Here is a 23,139-nt window from a genome sequence, read left to right on the forward strand (position 1 = left end):
ACCACGATAAAATTCGCGTAAACAAGGAAAATCTTATTCTACTAGTTGAGAGCTTCAAGAAAATCACCATCTTCAAAATTCCCACGGGGGGGGGGGGGGGGGAGGGTTACCCCTTGCTGGCCCACGGTCTATTTTTTCGAGGAAACCACCGTCGCGCCCGCCCATTTCGTCCTGCCGGCTAGAGAATTCGGTACGCAGATACTCCTGGGCGGACAACGCGTAAGTTTCTCGGAATTTCCGATCCCATCCTCCATGGAGGGGCGCTGAACTCCCCAAGGCCCTTTTTCTCACCCCTCCCTTGCAACGCGGGTTTGGTGCCTTTTCGTTCGTTCCTCGGGCTCCCGGTTCCGTCTGCGGATGGGCTCTGCGTCGCCGACTAGAGTAGCTTTATAGACAGAGTATGGCCATTCGTATCTTTTTACTACAGGAAAACTGTGCCGCGTTTTGATTGGTCAACGAGTTTTCAGGCTTTATGATGCTCTTACGGCTGTCAATAAACAAACAAGATGGCGGCTCAACGTAACATCGATAAGAAGCTAAATTTGAAAATAATTTCAATTATGCGGCAGTAACAATTTAATCTAGCATATCTACGAATAACACACGAAAAACACATGAAAACATTGTTTAATCGCCTTTCACCTTCATCACAGGAGGATGTAATATGTGCATAACCTCAATCTCATAGAGAAAAAAAAGGAGGTGTTTGCATTTCGGGCATCTTGGAATTTTTTGATGACTTGATGACGCTGGTGGGTACAGTGTGAAGGGGACGTCCCTGTACCCAGCTGTACCCACCTACGTCATCAAGTCATCAAAATATTCCAAGATGCCCGAAATGCAAACACCTCCTTTTTTTTCTCTATGCCTCAATCTTGCTTGCTGATAACTGCCATCTTGTTTGTTTATTTACGGCCGTAAGAACATCGTGTCAGTCTATTTTCACGCGACCAATGAAAAACCGGAACAGAAATGGCCATACTCGGTCTACGAAGGTACTCTATCGCCGACCCCTCATAAGGTCGGATTCAGCGATCTCACTATCCAGGGGGCGCGGGGGCCCCTCAGCAGTTTTCGGGAAAAACGACCTGGCTCCTCCGATGGGCGGATCGGGATCGCGTTCGGACCGGAGGTTCTTCCTTTCGTTACGCGTTGCGTAGTGCGAGCGTCCCCTGGGGGTTTGCGTCGGACGTGTCACCTAATAATTTATGGTGATTTCCACTTCATCTTGATGGCTCTGTTCTCTTTCTCGTAAAAATGCATTGTCTGTATGAATCTGTATCAAAAATTGAAATCAAATTTATTATCAATACCCCTATTTAAATATTTTCGAGTAATTTTTCTTTCCCCCAACTCTTGAGTGATGACATGCCCTAATTTTAATTTCTACTTTTTCAGGTTTCCAATTTCTTCACTGTTTGTTCATGCAAAGAGGACGAAGCCACACAGTCTGGGCAGTTTTACGTAAATTTGGATACACAAATGATCTGCATTTGTCAAAGGATATTTTATATCCTTGGTAATTATTCTCTCTAAGTTTTTACTTTTCCTTCATCCCATTGTTGCACTTAAAAAAGAAGATTTTAACATTTACGTCAGGGATGCAAATAATATTCGATCTCACAAGCAACACTATATGGTGAACTAATCCACGTGTTAGAACCATGAGGGAAAGACTACACACAGAGTATGAAGAAATTGGCACTAGTTTGTGTTTGATCTGATGCTCCTTACAACCTCCTGAGCACAATGTGCTTTTGTAATCAACCTTTCTATGTACCAATGTTGAGAAATGCAGGGCTGATAAGTAATTTTTAGTGTATTTTCCGAAGAAAGTACACTGTTGTATTCTCCCATGATGTCGGGCCCAGCCCTGAGACTTCATGAAGAGCACGAAAATATATGCCATTCAAATTCATGTGTAAATACATACAGGGGAATCCAAAAGTCCCTTCCACCCTCTCTAACTTTTTACTTAATCGAGGCAAAGATTTGAAACTTGGGGGATGTTCTAGGTCAAAGGGAGCTACTTTTTAGCCCTCCTAAAAATTTTAGGGCCCTTGAGGGGGCAACGAACCCCAATTTTTTTTTTTCAAATAGGATGACCCTCTTTGTGATACCCCTTCGAAAGAGCATAAGTAAAGAAAACTTCTCGCGACAACTTGAAGTCAATACCTCAAACCGTTTCTAAATGGCGGCCAGTTTAATTTTAAGATGGCCGAAAATTGATACCGGTTGTTTATCATTGGATTTGCGCGAAAATTGGTATCTTGGGATATTTTGACATGGGAAAAACAAATTTGACATCAGATTTTTAAAAAAAACCGAAATTTCTAATGTGGCCGCCGATTCAAGTTCAAAATAGCCAAAAATTGCCAACTCGGTTTCTTGCTGATGGATTTGCCGAAACTTGGGACTTAGGGGTATTTTGGCATGACATTAACACATTTGAAATTAGATTTCTATAAAAAAAAAAAAAAAAATTTTGGCCATTTTGAAATTTAACAGGCGGCCGTTTTAGAAATTTTGGTTTTCTTATAAATCTAACATTAAATTCGTCTTTCTCTGTCAAAATACCTCTAGATATTGATTTTCGCGCAAATCCATCTACAAAAAACCGAGGTGCAGATTTTCGGCCATCTTGAACTTTAACCGGCTGCCATTTTGAAACGGTTTTAGATTTGAACTTCGAGTTTGCGCGAGAAGTTGTATTTTTTATGCTCTTTGGAACGAGGTATCACAAAAGGGTTCTTCCCATTTGAAAAAAATGTTGGGGTCCGTTGCCCTCTTAAGGGGGTCCCCCTGAAAATTTTAGGGGTGCTAAAATGTAACTCTCTTTGACCAAAGAACATCCCGCAACTTGTAAATTTTTACCTTAATTAGGTAAAACGTTCACGAATCACGAACACGCGGCGCGGCGAGAATTTTTAGGCCTTCATACAACCGGACGACATCACGAATTTCTTCAAAGTAAAAAAAAAATGACACACTAAACACGGAAGAAGACCCATAACATATTGCAAAGTGCCATTTGCACCTTAAACTTCACCTAAACTTATTCAGGACGTTGATAAAATAAAAAAAAAGTGGAGCTCTGAACTTATATGTTGACCTGCCATTTTATTGAAGATAAACGAAAAAAGGTTACCACGCACATAAGTCGCGCAACTGACCATACAAAAAGCAGGTTGCCAACCTAAACTATTTGGAGAGATTGGAGTAACACCAATAGTTTTGGCCTTCTTACAGTGAAGCCTTGATAACTTTGTATCTAGGTAAGTCAATAACCCGCTTAATTGGTAGAATCATTCGGTCCCATGTTCTAATAAATATTCAGGAGAACCGGTTATTACAAAACTCGGGACTTGCTTCATTCTGCACAATTTTTCTATCCCGACTTTAATAACTTCGTTTAACTTACATCTATTTTATTTACATTAAATTACATCTTTGCTGAACTTTTTTTGCGATTTTAAACTACAAGGGAGAGTGGAGAGTCCCTTAACCCTCTAAATTACTGTCTGCCAGGGGTGCAGAAAGTTCTTAGCATTCCTCAATTTATAATTTGCCTTCCCCAAAGTTTTATGTTTTGCCATAATTGGACTGCATTTTGCAATTTGGAACTATAAATTCTGTCTCATCTGAAAAAACACTTATGTGCATAGGGAAACTAATGGCACATACATTGTTTTTAAACCGGGCCAGAATTTACAGTTCCAAATTGCAAAATGCAGTCCAATTGTGCCTCTACATAAAATAACGCGCCTAACAGTTTCCTTCCCCCAAAAGTAGCTCGCTCGGAAGAGTTTTAGTAGACTTAACAGTCTGATAGTCAGGGAGCATGTGTCATCCCGTGTGCATGTCCTGCACGCTCGTGATGCAAGTTGACACCATGCCTTAATCTCTTCATTTTAGTTTCTAGAAGGAGAAAATCTTTTGTTTATTCTCCGATTTTTGATACCAAGGCCCCAAAACAAAATGGCGGCTGATAATTAAAATTTTGGTTAAAATGTTGGAAACATCGAGTGAGCTGTTGGCTCTCATGTTTTTTGGGTCGTAGAATCCAGAAAAATTATTAAACAGACCCCTCCCCCCTCCCCTTGACCCACGAAAATGCCCAAAATCTAAGATGGCGGTCGATGTTGGCCCCATTGCGGCAAAAACGTCAAATGCGGCGGAAAGAGAGGAGTAAATCCTCTCGTAATATGTTGTCGAGGTCGTATATTCCAAGAAACCGTGAAAAAAAAGTTTCATGCGTAATGGTCCTGACTTTCCTGTTTTTTCCTGGTTTTCTGGCGACCATATTCCTAGAAAATCGGATTTTCCAAAGAATGGTGGGAGATACGAATTCCTTAGGAGTTTTCCCGACTGGCGACTTGGGCGGTCAATCGTTGGAATTCGTTGGTGAACCCCGAACCTCCACCGCGGCGATGCGTTTTCGGGGGTTCGGCACTCTCAACGTTGTGACGGACCGCTGCCATATTTGTTTACTAAATTTCATCACCAAGGAGAGACTTAAAGAGGATCTTAGAAAATTTCTTAAACTCTTTGGAGTAGGAAAATCGTTGCAAAAGTACAAAAAAAAGCTCGTTTTCCGTGAAAATGGTGGGTAATAAATAAATTTTGAAATCATATTCGGATTCAGCGGTTCATAATACATAAGGTTTGATGTAGGACATCGAGGACATTTTTAAAATGTATACTTAATACACTTTGAGTCCGGAAAAGCTTTTTTACAAAAGGATCAGAAAAATCGTCTTTACCGGAAAACACTTTGAGTCCGGAAAAGCTTTTTTACAAAAGGATCAGAAAAATCGTCTTTACCGGAAAACTTGAGGGTGATGAAAGGAACCGAGGTCATATTCGGATTCAGCAGCTTCAAAGACATAAGCATTTATCTATTAGGTTCAGGAAAATTTGTAAAAATGAATTGCATGCATTACAAATATACGTCTACTTTGCTTGTTTTCCCGAGAAAAAGTCGCTTTTTTGAAAAGCTGATGGGTGAAAGGGAAGAATACAGGCTATTTTCAGATTTATTGGCTCAAAATACATCGGAACAATTTTATCTCGTATGTGAGAAAAAATTTACCTTAATTCTGCAGAGAGTAACAATCACTAAAACACCAACAATGACCGTTTTTCTGGGTAAAATCGGCTCTCCCTGAAAATTTGAGGGTGATGGTAAAAGCGGAGGTTATATTTAGATTTAGCGCCTCAAAATATGTTGGGATCACTTAATCTCGTCCAGGAGACATTTTTATCAACTATTGTTGTTGTTGAACAGCGCTATTGCCACGGAGTATCAGAAACTCTAACCCAAATGGTGGCCAAATTTGGCCTCACATGGACCAAACCACGCCGATTTGGCATGAAATATTTTCAATCAGCGGAATCAGCGACCTCGAAAACATATGTCTAGAGTGTTTACTCCTCTCTTTGCTCCGCATTTGACGTTTTCGCCGCTAAAGAGCCAAAATCGGCCGCCATCTTGGATGTTGGGCATTTCCATGGGTCGAGGGGTCTATTTGACAAATTTTCTGGAATCTAGGACCCCAAAAACGCGAGAATCGACACCTCATTCAATGTTTTGTGACGTTTTACCAAAATTTCCATTTTCAGCCGCCATTTTGGCCGTCATCTTGTTTTTGAGGCCTTGGTATCAAAATCGGAGAGTTATTTAAATATTTTCTTCTTCTAGGAACCAAAATGGAGAAATTACGCTACAATGGCAACTTGCTTCATGAACGTGCATTCTGGACTTAATTTTCGAACACATGCCCCCAGACTAATGTAAGCTGTTTACAAATCGATTGCGATGGGTCACAAAGAAAAAGCCCTCCGCAATTTTTACAGCTTTTCCCTATTCTCATGCGAGTTGCCACGCGGTCATGATCACGTGATCGAGAACATCCTACACCCTTGCTGCCTGCCATGCTATATTGCTGTAGGATAAAAGTGAGAGTAGACATCAGTTTCCTCTCTCCTTCTTAATGGATGAGGCAACTCACGCAGGAGCGGCCAGCTGGAGAGAGAATCGCAATCCTTGTCTTCCCCTCGTATCGGTGGTAGGGGGGCTCAAGCACTCGTTGTGGATCACCAATGTGCAATTGTTTTTCTTAATTGGATATCACTTCGGGAAATCATTTAAATATTTCCTTTTAGGACTCATTTCAAATAATTCAAATTTGCACAGGAATAGATCCGAAATCAAAAGCACAACTTTGAAACGACAAATGATAACAGTTCTGCTTTTGTGTGGTCATTCTTTCATGAGTGTGAAAAAAGCAAGGCTATTTAATCAGTTTTGCTCCGGTGCATTAATAGGTCAAGAATCAGGTGCATCAGTCATCTCTGCTTCATCTCTCTTCATCATCCAGCTTTTTTCTCTTGCGAATTAACAACTATCTTTAACTTCCATCTCATTACATCTCAGCCACTGCTAGGAATTTTCTATTTGTTTTTTCCAAGTTTCTCTTGAATAAGATTACGAAATTTTTCTTTCAGTCTAAATGTTCCGGTGGGCTGCTCTGTTGAGTTGACGCATAAAGGTCAACAATTTCTCTCTAATTTGTTTGACAAATATGACAGGGATAATGATGCCGCGCTTTCTCCAGCGGAATTAAATAGCCTTCTATCTGTATGTCCTGAGCCTCCCTGGACTGGAGAGCTAAGGAATATGGTCTGCACAAATCAACAGGTAAATATCTTAATATCTGCAGGCTGATAATTTAAATTCATAGACAAAATCATGGACAAGGAGGTCATAGGGAAAATTGAGCGATTCCATTGGTAGGAGCGGGTGGCTGCAATGGTCTAAGGAGCTATGTGCACGCGCCTCTGCCGAGCGCATATATTACAGCCTTTATCGCATCGTCCTGTGTACCTCGACGCGGACCGTGTCATGTCTCGGCGACACTTGGCTATAGTGCGCCCGCTCTGCCAAGATAGTTTTTGTCAACAATTGAAGCAATCATTGTTTCGTTTTCAATCGGACGGTTTTTTGTTCATGTATGTGTCATTGTGTAATTCATTGTAAATTCACGTTAACCCTTAGATGACGAACCTGGTCTATGAGGCCTGGCGGCTTCTTATTTGTCGCGCCACGGCAGCTGTAATTGTCAGAGAAGTCTGTCCTTCTTAAATAGCTCTACAAAAACCCCTAAGAACATAGTTCTTGAAAAAAAAAAATTTTGCTAATTTTTTTTTAGGCACAGCAATTTTTTTTTCATGTCCACCCTTAGAATGACGAACCCAGGCCTGCGAGGCCCGGGAATATGCTGCCAGCATAGCCGGAGTCTCGATCCAATATGAATCGCCTGACGAATCGGGGTCTTAGTCTTATTTCTACACTGGATGGACCGAGGGTTTACTTGGAGTTGTCCTTGACCTCCCTTCATGTCTTAATGAACGAGCACACCGATGAACAGCAGTTAAACTAAATTACCAATGATGAAAATACAAACTAGTGCTTTCTTATGTACTTTAACCTTTAGATGACTAACCATTTCACAAATGCCTAGCCCGAGCCTGCAAGGCGGGTATTGAGAATGTATGATTATTTGATAGCTACAATGCTTTTTCTCTGTTTTTTGAAGAATGTCATGTTTTTCATACTTTTTCTTCTATAAACAAGGCCACAAATTCTCTTTCCACTCCTAAGCTGCCCCCCTCCCCTCTAAATCTCTCCCTCCTCTCACCAGTCTCCTCAGATCTAGGAGCCTCTCATTATAAACACATTTTCATATCTTCTTTAAGATTTTGAGGAAGTTACATTGACGAAACACCATTACTGCTAAAAGCATTCTTGAATTTGAGAAGGAGGAGGCAACCTTACCCACCCTTACCCCCTCCCTCTTCTTCTGGTAGCCAAAAAAATTAGTACTTTCTGATTTGTTTCTTTCAGAGTTTTGCACTTAGAAGGTTTATTGTTTTAATTTCATGAAAAGAAAAGAAAAGTCTAAATTTTATTGTTGTCATTTATTGAATACTTCTACATTATTTCAAATTTTTCGACAAGTTAGGGCAAATTTTGGAAATTGCAGTGAATTATAAGATAAACGTGGGACCAAATTTCTTTTGAAGTTTCTAATGGTTTTTTTGAGGTTTTGCTGCAATTAATGTAGCTGAGAAGTGGCCATGGAGGTAATATGCTGTCTAAGTACTGTCAAAGTACCATGCGTTATTTCCTTACAACTAAAAGGTACCGCCTTTACATATTCACTGAATCACAAGAATGCTTGGACTCAGTTCTTGATTGCATCCTTTGATTCAAATTGCTTGCCGCAAAGAGCTTTCTTTAATTGCAGGAACAACTAAAAGTCACATGGAGCGAAATCGGGGCTGTACAGCGGGTAGTCTCAACTCCATTCTTTAACATAAAATTGATGATGGCGTTCGAGGGGTGAGGACGCGCTTTGTCCTATTGGATCATTTCTGCCAATTGCGGACGTTTTCGCAAGACGTGCTTGCGAAAATCCGTCAGAACGTTGGAATGATAATTGCTGTCCACTGTGGTTTTATCCGTTACAAAGTGCTAATAAACCATGCCCTCTGAATAAAAAAAACCAATTAGCATTTGTTGCCAAGTTGCTTTCATTGGTGAAAGATCACCGGAAAAGTTTGATGAGTAAGACCAAAATAAACAAGTTGATAAAAACGGTAGGGTATTTTCTTACAATCTGTATTAAAAGTGTCATAACTTGGTCAATTTTCATTCAAATAAAGTGATCTTTAGTCGCTGCCGAGGAGTCTCATAAACTCGCACAGGGAGCTGCGGTCAGGGTCTAACCTGGATTTCACATTTCACGCGGGGTTCGGGAATATGCAGCCCGCCAGATAGAGTGGGATCTCGGCAAGTTCTTTGAGTCAGATAGAGAATTTCGTTTAGTTCAGTTATTAGTTATCAGCTGATGCCGCTGATTAGAAAACCCAGCTCATAGCAGCTGTAGCCATGCCTGCGCTCTGTAGGTAGCTTTCATGCACATTGTGCAAAAGAAACTCTTTCAGGTGTAGTCTAGGGACAAGGCCCCTTTACCAAGTATTAGACTAACCAATGGCAACCCATGAAAACCATGTAGTCAGTCTTTTAATGTTCCCCTTAGTCTATAACAACCCCTTATTTCAATCAATAGGATTGCTCCACTTTCTCTTTGTCTTTTAATTTCAACAATAAGTCTGCAGATGGCTAAGTCAAATCTTGCACAACGAAACAATAAATAATAAATTCTATCACCTCTTCAGCAAGTGTCTTATGGATTTCATCAAGATATCTGGAAAGAATGGAAAGTGATGCAATTTTCAAGATCTTGTCTTAGGAAAATTGAAGAAATAATTTTTTTTATAGTCTTCAGGGGAAGCGATGATGAATTTGAGTTAAAAATGGGGAGAAGACTAATCGAATTTGGGGCAGTGATCAGAAGTTTCTGCACCGTCTTTGATTCAAAAAGTACCTTCTGTAGTTAATTTTCGATCATTCAGTTGTTACCTACGCCATGTGTGGAGGAGTTATTCTATTTGTACTGTTAAATTTGAAACATTATTTTCAGTACCTACCGTTTTCAACTATTTACATTCTAACTTCGAAATACTACTTTGGTAGAACTAATAATTGGTTAACACCATCAGAAACAATAGAAAACAGTTCATACGTTATCAGTAGCCTTTTACCTATCTTTAATTACAGGGTTGGTTGAATCAACACGGATGGCTGTGTTATTGGACTTTGACAACCATGTTCGATGTGGAAACTACTCTTGAATATTTAGCGTATTTTGGCTATTTGTATCATCACGACAGAGAAACGCAACTGACAGCTGTACAAGGTACCTTACTTCAACTGCAATCATCAGCTTTAACTTAAAGGAATGCAGTCAAGGAGCAGTTATGTCCCTTTTAACCGTCAATTCAGTCTAAAATGGTTTTTAAAGTACAATTCTGCTTAATATAAGAGGGATTGGTTAGCCTTGTGAAAAAAGTTTGGGTATTTTTCCCATGTATTCTTAAAGACCCTCTAGGAACAAGGAAAAACAGTGGTTTCTAATCGGTTTGTCCATAGAGGCCGCTGGGTAAAATCAACTCAATTAGAGACAATAATTTTGTAAATCCCCATTTAGTACATTGGCTTAGTGCCAAAAAAGGGCCAAATGCTTTAAATCGTGATTTAGCTTTGCCATTTTGGGAGGTCAAACTAGATGATATTTTAAGAGTTTTGAGTCGAAGCGGCATTTCCAAAATGGTGGCTGATCTAAGATGGCTGCCATTTAAAATGGCGTCCAGGCATGTACTTTGAGCCGCTGTAGAATTTCTTCTGCTTCTTTCTTTCTTCTTTGTGAAACGTTTTGAGCTAGGACTCATTGTTGCGACTGATATATCTTCTCCAATTTTTCGGGCTCTGGACCTCTGTTGTCCTGGCTGCCAGATTTCAAGGCGGTAAATAACGTGTTTGGCGGAGGAATTTCTAAGTTATAACAATTCTCTTTATTTTTGTAAATAAAGATGTTCTACCTAATGTGCCGTTTTTTAGAAGCACGGACTTCCTTCACCAGGATTAGTTTGGGGGCATTAAAGCGGTCCTCCTCCCAAAAGCGCTGTTACTGCTGATCTTGTAATTTCGCGATTTTTGATGTGATGCGCATGCTCCTGTCCTCTAGCTTTCGCAGACCTTTTTGTAAGGCCGATATAGATCTTTTGACAAGTTTAGCAAGGGATTTTATAAATTTCCCGGAAAAAGTCCGACAAATCTGAGAGGACACATCACTCGCACTGATGATGATGATAGCTCAAAACGCGGCCGCCGGCACAGAAAGTCGCCGTAAGTGCGTTAATAATTTTTTTTATAACTATTAATTACGTGACTAGTGTGGAAATACCTCCCTCATTTTATACTGAAACAGCTTGTTTCATAGGAACTTTTCTCTTGTGTTTTTTCAGTTACCCGTGAGAAGAAGTTAGACCTATTAAAGAAGCAGTCAACCAGGAATGTGTATGTTTGTCATGTGATTGGGGCAAAGTCTGCCGGAAAAACGGAGCTTTGTCGAAGTCACATTGGTGTCACAAGCGCAGTAAGTATTTGTACGAAACTCTGTTTTATTTACTGTTTCTCGAAATTTCGAAATACTTTTCAAATTCAAAAGTGGTTTTATGCTAAGTCACGGATTTAATGTGATAAGCAGGGCATTGATTAGTCACAATGTCTATCAAGAAGTGAAAGGAGTCGCCTTAGTAGATCATGAGAGTCCTCTTTTTTCTACACTACAAGCTCTGAAATGTCCTAAATTTGTATATCTGGTATCACTTAGTTTCAGCGCTCTACCTGGCTGATTTTCATGATTTTTGAGGCTATTGACAGGCACTTGTCTCTAGATAAGCTTGATGTATTCATATTTTGAAAATTTGACCCAAGTTTTGTATATTACCTGTTAAAGTTGCGAATTCTCCCATTTTAACCATGTAAATTTTTATTTTTTGTCCCAGTTTGTTTGAGCTTCCTACTAGGCCAATTTCCATGATTTTAGCAGTTATCGACTGGTGATAGCCCCTAGATGAGCCCACTGTAATCAGAAATTGAATATAGGACCCAGGTTTTTTTTATATAAGAGTAGATCAGGGAGCTTAGGAAGAGGGGCAAAATTTAAAATTCCCGCCCATAAATAATAGCGGGAAATGTTGAATATTTGTCTGACGTTAGTTGGGTAAGGTAAGCAAATGGAAGGTATGCCTCTTTTGTACAGACTTATGGACTAAGCCATGAGAGGTGCTCATCATGTGGTGGCCCTAAACAGGGCTGTTGGAAAGGGGCAAGCTGGCCGATCGCATGAGCTCCGCTGGATGCTGTGCGACGTGAGTCCTGTGTGACTGATGGGCGCGGAGTGAGCTGAGAGATGAGCTCGCGGCTATATGTAGCCGTAGCCCCGACAGTGTCAGGCTACAGCCAATGAGCTGCGCTGGTTGGAGGAGTGGTGGCTAGCCGCCACAGACTATCCAAAAGCGACGAAACGCTCCGTTCTGTTACGTTTCAGTCTTGGCTTGAAGTTTAAAATGAATGCCAATTTTCTTATTCGATTCTTATTGGTCCAATTGCTTTCGGCCAGAAGAATATTGGACAAATAAGGGTTGAGTATGAAAATCTTTTCATTTTTTATGGTCGTTCTTATGTCGAAGCAGGCCTAAGAAAGCGCGAATCACCCTGTGGGGGTCGGGCCGCATAGCGGCAAGGGGACATGGCCCCCTAGTATTTTCCGCTGCTGTTGTACTTTCTTCTCCCTCACCTAATTTTGTGTAAACCTCTATGAAACATTTAATTTGTTACCTCTCTGAAACTATTATTCCTGTGTCTTCTTCTAGAACTCCCAATGTAAATAATCCTATTATATTTTAATATGTCCCGTGGGGCGCTTGCAAGATCCTGCAACGCAAATAGTCATTGAAAAATCCCGTTGAATTTTTCACGTGGAAGACGAAGTTTACCTTTCAAATGTTCGAAATTCACTTGAAAGGATAAAAAATCAAGCTCGAAGCTCTAAGATGGAATAAACAATTTTGATTGACTGAGCACATGCAACCAGACATCATAAATTGCTAACTTCATGCCGACTGTGACCACTCGCCACCAAGTTTTTAGGACGTCACCATAAATTTTTCAGTTCCCAAATGATTTCGGTTCTCCGTAAAAAATGGTATCCATGTTCACTTGTGACAGAAAATTTTCGGGCTTTAAATGGAAAAACCTTAAAAAATCATCATGGCTTTTCCTTCACGCACTTGATTCCTTCAGGCACATATTAACTTATTTGGCACCTTTGTAGGAGCATTCTGGCAGCCAAGAACAAAAAACTGCGCATAAGAATTACGACAACATGATATAAAATTCAGTGACAATTTGACATGACCTCCTTCGCGATGGATGTAAACAACTTTGCAGTTCGGCGGCGCTGATGTTTAGTGCAAAATAACCAATTTTTCTTCATTTGAAACAATGTAAAAATGTCACACTCTCCAGGCGCTGTCACAAATCTACCATGTTCACAATTTGTGTTGTCGATTTTCCACCAAGGGCAAGCGCTTGAATGCTTATCAATCATGGCACTTATATAAAGGTTGTTTGGAATTTAACCAGTGTCAAAAAAGGGGGAAACGTCTATATCTATTATTTTATCTCATATATTATTAAAACGAATAGATAAATTTCTGAGCAAGTTACACATTGTCGTTCCATTTTCAGATTTTATTTCTCTCTAGTTGTTTATACTCAGGTAAATATTTCGCTCAGAGTTTTGAGACCGACTAGGGAAACTGCCGATAATGAAGGGAACAAGTTTCTTTTTTGACTCTACAAGGATTTTCACCAATTCTTGAATGACATTATCTCTGTACTGATCTTGCTCAATCAATTTTGTTTCATTGCTGTGACTAAAAAGTTCTTCATTTTTATCTTACAATATCCTTTTTTTAAATTTCTCAGGAAAATGGTACTAATCCTCATTTGGCTCAAGCAGAACCACAGTACACAATTAACACTGTTCAAGTCTATGGACAGGAGAAGTTTCTAATCTTAAAAGATATAGATATAACAAATGTTCGAGAACCACTAAGTCCATCTGATGTCAACTGTGATGTTGCTTGTCTTGTTTATGATGTCAGCAATAGCCGCTCTTTTGAATACATTGCCAAAGTCTATCTTGTAAGTCTTTATCAATTCCAAATTTTTCACTGGAGTTATGTTTAAGTTCACATAGACATTTTTGTTGAAATTGACAGCATTTTCAAAGTTTTTGGCACAGCAAAAATTTCATCAGTGTTCTGAAAACTGTGCTGACTATGACATCCTCTCCTTGGAGGTCAAGAAAATCGTTTATAGATGTTGAGAAGCTTTGAGCTGTTGAATGAATTAAAAATTCGGAAATGTCAGGGTTGCCACAGTCAGGGAAAACCGGGAAATGTCAGGGAAAATGTGTTGAATCACCTTCATTTGCTTTCTAGAATGTATTTGTTAGGGAATTTCACCAAAGTGTGTCAGGGAATTTCATTTTCCAAATTCTGTGGCAACTCTGAACTTTGTAATTGATAAGGTCATCCTCTACTTATTTTCAAGCTGTGCATCTCCAAGTAAATAATCCTGACGTATATTTTATGTATGTTCGGTTAACAAGAAAACGAAAAACTAAACGTGTGCTGATTGAGTGATCAGAGACATCAATCCACAAATAACTCTAGACTATATTTCATTCTTGGCCTGGTCATGAGTTATCGACTTTGTTCGGCTTGGGTCACAATAAAAAATTATGATTCACATTCACAACCACTTTTCCACACATAAGATCCTCTTCTTCCCTGTAATGATAAAAAAGGGTAAAAATTCCGCCAAGCCTATGAGATCTTATCACAAAATTAGTAGGTATTTATCTTAACAAATTTTAAAAAAGGAGAGGGGGGGGATACTAATCTCTTGAAAATTACAGAAGGAGAAAAGAAAAGCAACTCAAATTCTGTTTTCCATTTCAAACCTCAAAATGTCGGATATCATTTGATGTCAAGATTTTTTAAGTATAGGTACGCCTCAGAACTAGAACGAGCAAACGGGAAATTAATTCTGCTTAGAATCCCCTTCAGTTAGTCTCGGACGCAACCAGCTTACCTTTGAAGCTAGTTTGGTTGCCTGGGTCACTAATACAAGGAAAGATAATTGGATTTGCTTCCTCCGAGAAGATGGCGAGGGATAAAATAAGCAGTTCTTTTTTCAGTCTCAAACCTCACAATATTTGATATCTTTTGAAGTCAAGATTTTTTACCATCTCCTCATCTCACTTTCATTTTCGTTTTGCATTTTAGGAAACAAATTCCGCTCTTATACATCATTGAACTTTCTTTAATTTTTCGCTAATTATTCCCCTTCATTTCAGGTAGCCGCAACTTTTCTTACCTACAATAGCTATGTAAGGAACCATTGTATAATACTTACGAGACCTTCCTCGTTTAGATCAAGAATAGAATAAATGTTTTCAATTCAGATTCTGGCACACTCTTTGAAAATTAAAAAAAGAAGTCAGGTAGATGAAGGTAGAATTTTTAAAAAGAGCCAAAAAAAATTAGCTAAAAAATAAAAAATTATGGCGAGACGGTCCCGATACTCTTGTGGGTGTGGTATGGCTGAAAGGGTAGTGCCAATAATAAGGGTAGTAGAGCGAGGTTCAAAATTGCCGAAAAATGAAAATGCATCTTTTTACCAGTTCGAGTCGATTTTTCTTTCTTCCTTTTCATCACTCGCCCACCTAGGTCCTTCAAAATTCAGGACGGCTAATTATTACTGTGAGCGCCAGGCGGAAAAATCATAAATTCGACGGTCAGCTCGTTCATTTCAAGTGAACGAATAAATTTCTAAATAAGTCCTCGGGATCTGCCACGAAACTAATTTCATAAGCTTAAAATGCTAGCTGGAATTTAAGAGGAGTTTTTTCGAGCATTCAAGTAATCCTTCCATTGTTGTTCTACTTGCAATGCTTGAGGCTATACCTTGATGTCTAAAAGAAGATAGGCTGCAGCTGACACTCAAATGATACGTATCAGGACCATCTCGCTAGAATTTTTTATTTTTTAGCTAATTTTTTTCGGCTCTTTTTAAAAATTCTACCTTCATCTACCTGACTTCTTTTTTTAATTTTCAAAGAGTGTGCCAGAATCTGAATTGAAAACATTTATTCTATTCTTGATCTAAACGAGGAAGGTCTCGTAAGTATTATACAATGGTTCCTTACATAGCTATTGTAAGGTAAGAAAAGTTGCGGCTACCTGAAATGAAGGGGAATAATTAGCGAAAAATTAAAGAAAGTTCAATGATGTATAAGAGCGGAATTTGTTTCCTAAAATGCAAAACGAAAATGAAAGTGAGATGAGGAGATGGTAAAAAATCTTGACTTCAAAAGATATCAAATATTGTGAGGTTTGAGACTGAAAAAAGAACTGCTTATTTTATCCCTCGCCATCTTCTCGGAGGAAGCAAATCCAATTATCTTTCCTTGTATTAGTGACCCAGGCAACCAAACTAGCTTCAAAGGTAAGCTGGTTGCGTCCGAGACTAACTGAAGGGGATTCTAAGCAGAATTAATTTCCCGTTTGCTCGTTCTAGTTCTGGGGCGTACCTATACTTAAAAAATCTTGACCTCAAATGATATCCGACATTTTGAGGTTTGAAATGGAAAACAGAATTTGAGTTGCTTTTCTTTTCTCCTTCTGTAATTTTCAAGAGATTAGTATCCCCCCCCTCTCCTTTTTTAAAATTTGTTAAGATAAATACCTACTAATTTTGTGATAGGATCTCATAGGCTTGGCGGAATTTTTACCCTTTTTGAGGGTTTTTTGTGGTTATATCAGTTATTTTTGGTTTTTCTGCTCATGCTGAGACCATTAGACGCCTAATAAAAGGGAGGAAAATGTTAAGCTATGAATATTGGTGGATAAGGATTCATTACAAACAAAGTTCCTTCTTGATGTTATGCTTCCCCTGGAGATGAAAAATACTTCTATCCAAATTTTAAAGACAGGGAGAACAAAATTGAATACAGGCACTCACAATAAAATACTGGTAGCATTTATGATGCCTGCATTAATCCTCTTTAAATGGAGTCATGAGGTGAAGCTTAAACTAAGGAAATGACTTGAAAAACTATGTTAGGTTAAAAAAAAAAATAAATAAAAAAAAAAAAAAAAAAAAAAAAAGTCCACTTTGGTTTGAATGACATTTACCTAATCAGAGTATCCAAAATTTTACAGTTGGTTACCTTTGAATAACCTCTGCTTGATTCCGCACAGAATAATTCCAACAGGGATCAGTTAATATATTTTGAAAGATGTGCTCCAATTTATTTTCAAATTAAAAAAATTACTTTTGAAATCAAACTGATTTTCTCAAAAAATTTAGAGGAGGTAAATCTCTCAAACAAAATTAAATAAAATATCCTTAGCAAATAATTTGCAAGAAATTTTTTTTCCTGCACATTATATGTGTTGGAGCAGTTACCTTATTTTAATCGTAGGTTGTTATGAATGTCAAAGGCTAGCAGTCATGTGAATTCTTGGATGTACATATTGACAAATGAAGTCATTGAAAGTCAATGATATCAGTAAGCTTTGAAAGGCTAAAAAATACTTCAAAGATGAGCATAAGAAAATTCTAATGTCAGAGTCCTTATTTATTCAAAATGAAATAGTTTACTTAAACAATGTACTTAAAACTGAAAAGACACATTGCTATGATGATCCTTATGAACTACTTCCACTGACTTATCTACTTTTCTAATGAGAAACAGAAAGCCCTTAGGTATTTTGAAATTGGAAACATTCCTGAAGAATCTGGCCACAAAAATTTTATTGTTAAAAATTTGGAGAGCAGGTAATGTGTAATGAGTAAGTTAACACAGTTTTATTACGAACATCAGATTACTCAGAGTATTGTGAGCACAAAAATCTTTGATCGTAAAGTTAGGCAAGTGAAGTAAAAACTACCAAAATACTCTTATGAGCAACTAAGCTGAAAGGCCCATAGGTAAATTCCCCCTCCAATCCATAAAGATACCTATAGAGAAAGAAGCAAGCAATTTCATTCGCTGAACTCTTAAATTTGAAGTGCATCCTTAAGTAATACCGCCTTGGACAGTTCAAAATAAACTTTACGCTAATAAACCTCCTAGGTCCCACCTACAGAATGTAGCTACTAAGAGAAAATCTGGAGATAGGTATGCGTTTCCATAGTATATGTAGGTATGGGCACCATCGAGGATGTCTGGGCACCGTCGAAGATGCTACATCCCTACGTTGCCCGTAACATATGTGCCATTCGCGCGCTGAGCTCTGATGTGTTTACATTTCAATTACTCACTCAGCAGCATATTAAATCAAAGTGAGTAAGAATAGAGATCTTAGCAGTGTGTAGTATAGAGTATCACTTAAATTCCTTCCGTTCAGTGCAAATACATTGCCCCATCCGCTATTTGCTTCGAGACTCAATAGCTATAGTAGCAATGTCCGCGGAGATCGCCTTTGCTTATAATATTCTATGGGAGCAAGGAAAGACAAAGAAACTTGAAAATTGCAATGCAAATTTCTTGAATGAACCTTTATAACTAGCATGTATTTATCAACATACGCCTTCTCTGAAACTATACTATGGTTTGAGCACTATCGTGATAATTTGCGTTACAATCACAACACACAATTAGAGTGTTCTAAAGGGTTTGAAGATAGAGTAGCCAGCAGCCTGATTGTTGAAATTTTTTGTTTGTCGGGACAACATAGATGACATACGTTAAAAGGCAGAGCGGGATTGGTTGGCTATGTCTTATCGCTGCTTTGTCGTGCCTATGTCGTGTTGAACTAACGACAAGCTACCGGCACCTCTCAAGTTTCCGACAGTATGCCATCCATTCCACCTGACAAAGGCACGTCAAAGCATCGATAAGACATAGCCGACTAATCTCGCTCCGCCTTTTAACCTATGTCATCTATGTCGTGATGACAAACAAAAAAATTCAACATTCAGGCTGCTGATAGATTTTGCATGGTCACTGTGGTTTGGCATGGTTCAGCAAATATTGCTTCTGATATTAAGTAACACACATTGAAATAGTTCAGCACATACCTTAAGTAGAATTTTGGCATCCGACTCGGCATAGATTTGTTGCTAAAACTACTGACGCTGCCTTTAAATCCTTGATATGGGTCTCGCTCAAAACCAGATTACTAGGATTTTTTGACATCGAACAGATTTCCGCAGGGATAAGGGTACTAAAATTCACTTGTCATAGGCACTTACAGTTTTGCTTGCGAACAAATGAACCACAGATGGAGGAAGGTACACAGAACTTGTAGCACGGTAATAAAGGTAGAGACCAAGTTCAGAGATAGCAGTGAACAATAAAGGGAAGTTTCATTTGTATGATTTAGTTTGCATTTCGAAATAACAACAGTAAATTATTTATTAGTTTAGTTTGTGTAGGTATGTTTACATCTCGCGATAACCTAAAAGCAAAAAGACACATTAATTGAATTGACTTGACTGTGACGTCAACTAGCTATCCGGCACGAAGTCACGACGGCAGGGAATTCAAAATTCTTAGAAACCAGTTGTTAATAGGTAAACCAACAAATCGGAAAATGAGTGATTAACGCAAATCTATGTTTTAATGTCAGTTTCTCTCCAAGCGTGGAAAAGAGGGTCGTGATTCAGAATTCACCGGCCGGGATTCACTTGATTCACTCTGTTCACTGATGAAATAGAATAATAGCTACTTATTTATTATTCTAAAGATGATGATGAGATTCTTTCCAAGGGTTCAGACAATTTTTCAAGACAAATTTACATGGAGCAGTGACAGAGCACTGAGCAGCTAACTGACGCCATGACACTGGCAGCACTGGCGGTGCGTCGTGAATAGTCGTGAATTGAATGAAACAACGACTTTGATCAGTTGAACTTTCTTAAAATTAATAATGCAAAAACACGTTCTAAATTCAAGGAATGATGGCTATGCACTGGTTTAAACCTTTTGAAATGAGTTGCAATGATTTTCATAAATGTTTGCAGCACATTTATATTTAATGTGGATGGCCGATTGAAGTCAAAATTCCGAGGCACGAATGTGATACGGCGCGGGTGATTTGAAAGAGTGGCCAAAAAACGGCAGTAAATTAGGGATTATTAATTAACTGCGTAATGAACTAGCTCCAAATTTCGCCTGTAGGCGAGGAATAAAATATGCTTGCCAGAGTGCAAAGGGTTTTGAGTTTCATTAAGTTTTTGCGGAGATATCTCAAAATAACGCAAAAGTTGAAGGGGTTCGTGTAAGATACAGTAGCGGCTCCCATTCTCGTTGTTAGAGATCTCTGTAGGCTTGACGGGGTCGCTACCGCTCCTAGTCATTAGACCTCAATAACATGATATTTTGTCTCTATTTGCCATTTCAGAAATACTTTGTCGGTAGTCATGTACCTGTCATGATTGTAAGCAATAAATCTGATCTCACTGCTGTCTCGCAAGATTACATCTGTCAACCAAATTTGTTTTGTGACAATAATCGTTTACCGCAGCCTCATGACTTCTCATCGCGGAAGGGGTCTCAAAAAGAATTATTCATCAAGTTGGCAACGATGGCTGCATTTCCGTAAGTTTCTTCTCTTAGTCTATGCCCTTGATCTTACATCTTCAAAGCAAATATGTCCCTACTCCGTTATTCTTGAACATTTTAGAAAATGTCGACTTTTTGATAATTTGTCGATGGGAGTGAAATTTTAACGGAATTGAATATGTGATGGCTGATAAAATGTTAACACCAATTAAACCCAAAGCCCTATCAGCAGTCATAAAATGCAAAGGGTGACTTACCAAGAGAAATGGCTAAAGGGTCTTCAAAGTAATTTATATTCCTTAAAAATGAGTTATGAATTACTTACATTCATAAAAGTTACTTTCACAGCGCTCTCTGGCACTCTGCGATGCCTAGCCGCCACACTACTCGGTTCTCCCACAAACTGTCAGGGAGTTGGCACTCCCTCATTTAATTTAAAACCCCCTGTTCCCGTCTTTTCATTAGGCGCCCCATTCGTCTCCTCCTCCAAGGAACCCAATCAAGCATTTTCTTTGGCTACTTCTCTTCCATCATCCTGTTAAAAGGACGGTAAAACTGTTTGGTCATGACGTCGAACACGATGTAATTTTCGATCTCTGTGATCTGACACATTCTATCATTACGAACCCGACCTTGCCTGGAAATTTCTCCTCCAGAAATCCATCTCCGTTGCTCCTAGCAAATTCTGTAGGGTAGGTGGGGATAAGAGTACGCATTTTTTGGTTTTTCCCGTATTTTCGTGACCGAATCGACTTTTAAGGCGGGAAAAGTGGTCAGGCACCTACTGCAAGGTCTTGCGCACAAATGCCCTGCGTTGTCCGAATTTAGAAATAAAATCTATGGCCGTGACGAATTTTTTGAAAAAATTGAAAATGCGTACTTTTGCCCCATTTAGTGGGGCAAAAGTAAGCAGGTGAAATTTTTCTTTTAAAAACATCTCCTGGGCTCCAAATCGCTATTAAATCACGGAAAACGACTGAAACTGGTCTTACAGGGTGCCAATAGTGCCTAACCACTTTTACTGTGGAAAAAAAAAACAAATAATTCAGTCTCAACAAGCTCCCAAAGAATTTTCGAAGTAAATTTTTTTTAAACAGGAAAATAAAAAAGTTTAATTGCCCAAATTAAACAAAGGAGCATAAAAATGTATGAAGATACTTACTAAGTTGCCTAGTACATCTTCTATTTTGAAGTTCCTATACCCCCCTCCCCCACTACGCCCCACTTTTGGGTGCATACTTTTGCCCCATTCTGGCTGCGTACTCTTGCCCCATTTGTAAACACTGGACAACATAAACTAAAACTTTGAGCCCAAGGCCCAAGGTGTGAAAACAACCACGGATTATTAAAGCCAACACTATAACACTTTGAAACAGTGCCTGTCAGATTTTCTCTATCTACTATTTTACTCACAACAAACAATACAAATACTAAAAAAGTCGATCTTTTCGCATGAAAAGTGAACTTGCCTCATAATTCCGTCAAAACACATCCACTTCACACAAAACTTCGTCAACAAGTGAAACTCAATGTTGCCAACAACAAACACCCGGTGCAATCATAAATTCAAACAAAGCACGTGAAAAAAGCGCGGTGCGTGCTTTTACCCCGTGCGTACTCTTACCCCCACCTACCCTATCCATTTCTTCAGCTACCAAACTTTATTACTACTTCATCATAGTACATTAAAATACTATGAACTACAGATTTGTAAATTCTCCTTTTGTTGTCCTTCGAAATTCACTGATCCCAGAGGATTCCATTTACCATAGCTATAGCCCTCCTTGCTAGAGTGTTTCTTTCATTAATTGCCTGATCCGTCCTTCCATCAAGGGCCAACCGTACTCCCGACTATTTATAATCTGCACAGCCTCTTATCTGTTTTCCATCCTCCAACTCAATGCTTTGTTGATCATCTGCCAGAGTCAGTTTCTCAGATTTGGATCTACCGACTTCTAAGCTTCACGTCACTTCTCCGCCACCAACTTACGCATCATGTACGCAGCGTCATCTTGATCTTGAACGATCACCACCTGGTCATCAGCAAAGTACAGACTGAACAGAGTTTTAAAATCACCCAAGGGGACACCCATACCAGAACATTTCCTTTTTCCATTCTCATAGCACGCACTCGAGATATATTTTAGATAATGTCGGCGACAGACAACATCCCTGTTCTTAACCCTTGGTCACATAAAATCCCCCTGACAACTCCCCTTGACACTTAACTTTTGAAAAACTCCCGTCATAAAATCGCGTGACAGTGTCAATTAACCCTCTGTTAAAGTTCGATTTTTCTAAGGTTTCCCAAAGCTGTACCAACGCCGGCACACAGTCATACGCTTTCTGGAAATCCACAAAAATTAAATGCAGCTCCTAAGCTACGGCAATTTTCTTCTCAATATCGAGGACAATAACCAACAGCTGATCTATCTTGGACCTGTCAGCTCTCTTGCAATCTGCTCCTCTACTTCATGTCACACAGTCCTTGATCTTCGCTTTCAGTACCCTTTCCCTCACTGCGCGTACTGTCCCGGTCACTGAGAGCCCCCGGTACTTGTTACAGTAATTTTTCTTCCCCTCATTTTTGCAGATGGCCCTAATCCAGAAGTCCTTCCACTCTCTTGGTACCTCGTCACCCCTGATGCATTGTTGCTTCTATTTACTGAGGCACTTTAAGAGCTTGGCAGTCCCGCTTTTAACCAACTTGAAAGAAATTCCTCCTGGACCTGGTGCTTTGCCATATTTTAGCTCTTTAACCGCTTCAATTATATCAGAATTATGAATCTCCAAGTTGCTAACTATTCTGTCTTCTGTGCTATTGTCTCGAAACTCTGGGCCCCTTTCCATCTAAAGATCCTTAAAATGATCCCCCAGTTTGTTAATAGTCCAGGCACGATGTAAACAAAGAAAAATTGCAAGGCGGCCAACTTTTGTGTTTTTGGGTTCAGTTAGGTCCGCTGTTATCCCAAAGAAAAGTCCGCGAGATTAGGAGGTGAGCTTTCCGATTGGGGGGGGGGGG

General features: G+C 39.2%; 2 protein-coding genes across 4 annotated transcripts in view; one reads left to right on the plus strand and one right to left on the minus strand.

Annotated features, from left to right (window-relative positions):
• LOC109034966 (uncharacterized) overlaps positions 1-23,139 on the minus strand; it is a 157,206-nt gene that overhangs the window by 78,626 nt on the left and 55,441 nt on the right. The window lies entirely within an intron of this gene.
• Positions 1-23,139, plus strand: part of Miro (mitochondrial Rho GTPase) — an 87,206-nt gene that overhangs the window by 40,948 nt on the left and 23,119 nt on the right. For all 3 annotated transcript variants that reach the window (XM_072306466.1, XM_072306464.1, XM_072306465.1), the window contains 6 exons: positions 1,399-1,519; positions 6,508-6,700; positions 9,686-9,824; positions 10,933-11,063; positions 13,463-13,681; positions 19,957-20,153. In XM_072306466.1, coding sequence (XP_072162567.1) covers positions 1,399-1,519; positions 6,508-6,700; positions 9,686-9,824; positions 10,933-11,063; positions 13,463-13,681; positions 19,957-20,153 — 1,000 coding nt within the window. The remainder of the gene's footprint in view (positions 1-1,398; positions 1,520-6,507; positions 6,701-9,685; positions 9,825-10,932; positions 11,064-13,462; positions 13,682-19,956; positions 20,154-23,139) is intronic.

Source organism: Bemisia tabaci, chromosome 1 (genome assembly GCF_918797505.1).
Source record: "Bemisia tabaci chromosome 1, PGI_BMITA_v3".
NCBI classification, from domain to species: Eukaryota; Metazoa; Arthropoda; class Insecta; order Hemiptera; family Aleyrodidae; genus Bemisia; species Bemisia tabaci.